This window comes from Penaeus vannamei, chromosome 14 (assembly GCF_042767895.1).
Source record: "Penaeus vannamei isolate JL-2024 chromosome 14, ASM4276789v1, whole genome shotgun sequence".
Lineage (NCBI taxonomy): Eukaryota > Metazoa > Arthropoda > Malacostraca > Decapoda > Penaeidae > Penaeus > Penaeus vannamei.
This window is the reverse complement of record NC_091562.1, coordinates 10,492,260-10,494,759: the sequence shown is the minus strand read 5'-3', so window position 1 is coordinate 10,494,759 and position 2,500 is coordinate 10,492,260. Positions and strand designations below refer to the sequence as shown.

At 36.6% G+C, this 2,500-nt stretch overlaps 1 protein-coding gene across 2 annotated transcripts in view; it reads right to left on the bottom strand.

Moving 5' to 3' along the window:
* Positions 1-1,924: 1,924 nt before the first annotated feature.
* LOC113830400 (segmentation protein even-skipped) overlaps positions 1,925-2,500 on the bottom strand; it is a 28,399-nt gene continuing 27,823 nt past the window's right edge. For both annotated transcript variants that reach the window (XM_070129715.1, XM_027383616.2), the window contains one exon: positions 1,925-2,500. This exon is cut by the window's right edge and continues 558 nt beyond it. In XM_070129715.1, the coding sequence (XP_069985816.1) occupies positions 2,366-2,500 (135 nt within the window). In that variant the 3' untranslated portion in view covers positions 1,925-2,365.

Below are 2,500 nucleotides of genomic sequence, written 5' to 3'. Positions count from 1 at the left end.
GGCAGATTTGCCGTGACATTCTACATGGTACCTTAATTTCCTCAAGAATACTACATAATGCTAATGTATTGTACAGTGTGTATACATACATGCATACATACATACATACATACATACATACATATATATATATATATATATATATATATATATATATATATATACACATACATATGAATACTCTGTAGTATATATAAACTACGTTATGAAAGAAAACAACTCCCATAGTTCCAGCAATTTCATTTTATGTTGAATTCATACTGCTGGTCTTGTTCAAGTACATTGTTAAATGCCGAATTACAAGCACTTCATTTAAGCATCCCAGGAACTGAAGTATCCTTCCTTAACTTGCTGCATGTGAAAATACCGTATATATTATCGTATAAAGCGACATCTGAAGCCTAAAGATCTCTCTCCAAAACCGCGGTCAACATCTACGCTAATTTAGGAATGTAGACCTGACACACTTTATTTGTAAATTTCCCGTAATTTTCGCACCCTTCCACAATTATTTACTACTGAAACTCATGTATAGTAAGTCTATATGATGAGATTCTAACAATAGCTGTAACAACTCACAGGGGTGGTTAGGGTCGTTAAGGTTAGGTTAGATTGGTTTGCTTTCTTCTACAACTTATTCGCGATTAGAATGTCTTAGAAGGAAAGTGTGAGAATTGCGTATGAGATCGGACTGGGGAAGTGGAGCTGCTCTAACTTTGGGATTTGTGTTATCCAGCGGATATAGGCCTATACGTTTATTACATCAAAATTTTAGGTGTCGACTTGTTCGCCGGTATATAGGGTAAATATGTCCTAGCAGTGTATATTTCACCCAAATGCTGTTGTTTTTCCACAGTTTTTTTAATACAACATAACATATATGCTGCGCCGATGTCCTGGCTGAAAATCCTAACCGTTATTATTATCACGAAATTATCTGTCAAATCAAAAGTTAGGGTTGTTAGCGGACTATGAACAGCCTTTCGAATGCGATGCAAACAATCAATGTAACTGAACTATATACTATAATAGTGACTATTTCTCTGAATCTGAATTAGAATTAGGGTAATGATTCATAAAATTGAATGGAATTTGCTTGTAGGAAACTGGGAATACTCGATTTGTTTTGTAGTAACGCATTCTCTACCACTATTTTGATGGCAACAGAATAAGGATGCGGAAATGTCAAATCTGAAATTGTTATTCTTGCTCTTACTTTCGAAACTTTAGGAGCTTCGTTTCCCAGGACGCAAATGTGACTTTTCTTCCATTATTTCAGGAAGAAATTTGAAATATTTTCTTTTAAAATATGCATTAGTATGTCACGACGGTCTTTCTAGAAATGGTCTTCATCAAACTGGAAGGTAATTTTTTCGTTTTTAATTCAAATCTTATAGGGAAAAAATGTGACAACTATGACAGAGTATAAATTCATATAAATGCCTATCAAACATGAATAGATAAATAAATAAACAAATAAACAATGGAAATAAAATCACCTTGTCGTTTTTTTATCATATATTTTTTTCTTCTTAAAATGACTCACATTCGCACTTCCACATAACTATGAATAAACATCTATGATACCTACAAGAAAAAAAAGCCTCACGAAACAAGAAAATAAAAATCCGTGAGACAAGTTGGATCTAACAGCAAGACATACATCTATTTATATAAGAATATCACAGGGCAAATTAGAGGTATAGCCGAAGCCTGCTTAGCGAAGGCCAGCCGAGGAGGAGTCCGCCTCCTTCGCCAGTGTTGACTAACAGTGTAAACCAGAGGAACATCTAGACACACAAAGACCAAAGGCTGACACGTGTTTTTTCAATCAGTGACGGATTGACTTTCTTCCCAGAATCGGATTGAGGTGTTTGATTAAATAAATGTAGTTTTTTTTTACCTTTGATTATTTTTTTTTAAATCTCATCGAGTGTATTTAATTTTTTCTTACGATTTTGGCGATGGATGTACACGTGAATGCTTTTATTTTTTAAAGGGTGTCACTTTAATCGATCTGGGAGAACCTTTACATACGCACATATAGAAAGTACACATGAATACATACACACATACACATAAAAACACATCCACACAAAAAATGCAGGAACACACGGGTGTATATATCTAATCATTTTCTGTATCTTATGTACAGTTTAAAACCAACATAGCAACATGTCAGCCGACGGCCCTCATATGATGCGAAAGGAATCGTATGAGACGTAAAACTACAGATATTCTAAATCAGTAAATATCTTTTTTATTCTTTTAATTTACTTCTTTAAACTATGTGTAACGTATTTTTGGTTTTGATCTGGATTTTCACTCCGTTTAATGCCGAAGAGCTCCCTGGCGCCCGAGGGCTCTAAGGGTCGTCCCTGTAGGGCTGGAAGAGCGAGGGCCCCGAGGACGTCTTGTGGGGGGAGCCGCGGCCGCCGAGCGAGGCCCCGGGGGTCGCCAGGGACGGGGGGCCGGAGGGGGGGTTCGCGCTGAGGCTGGT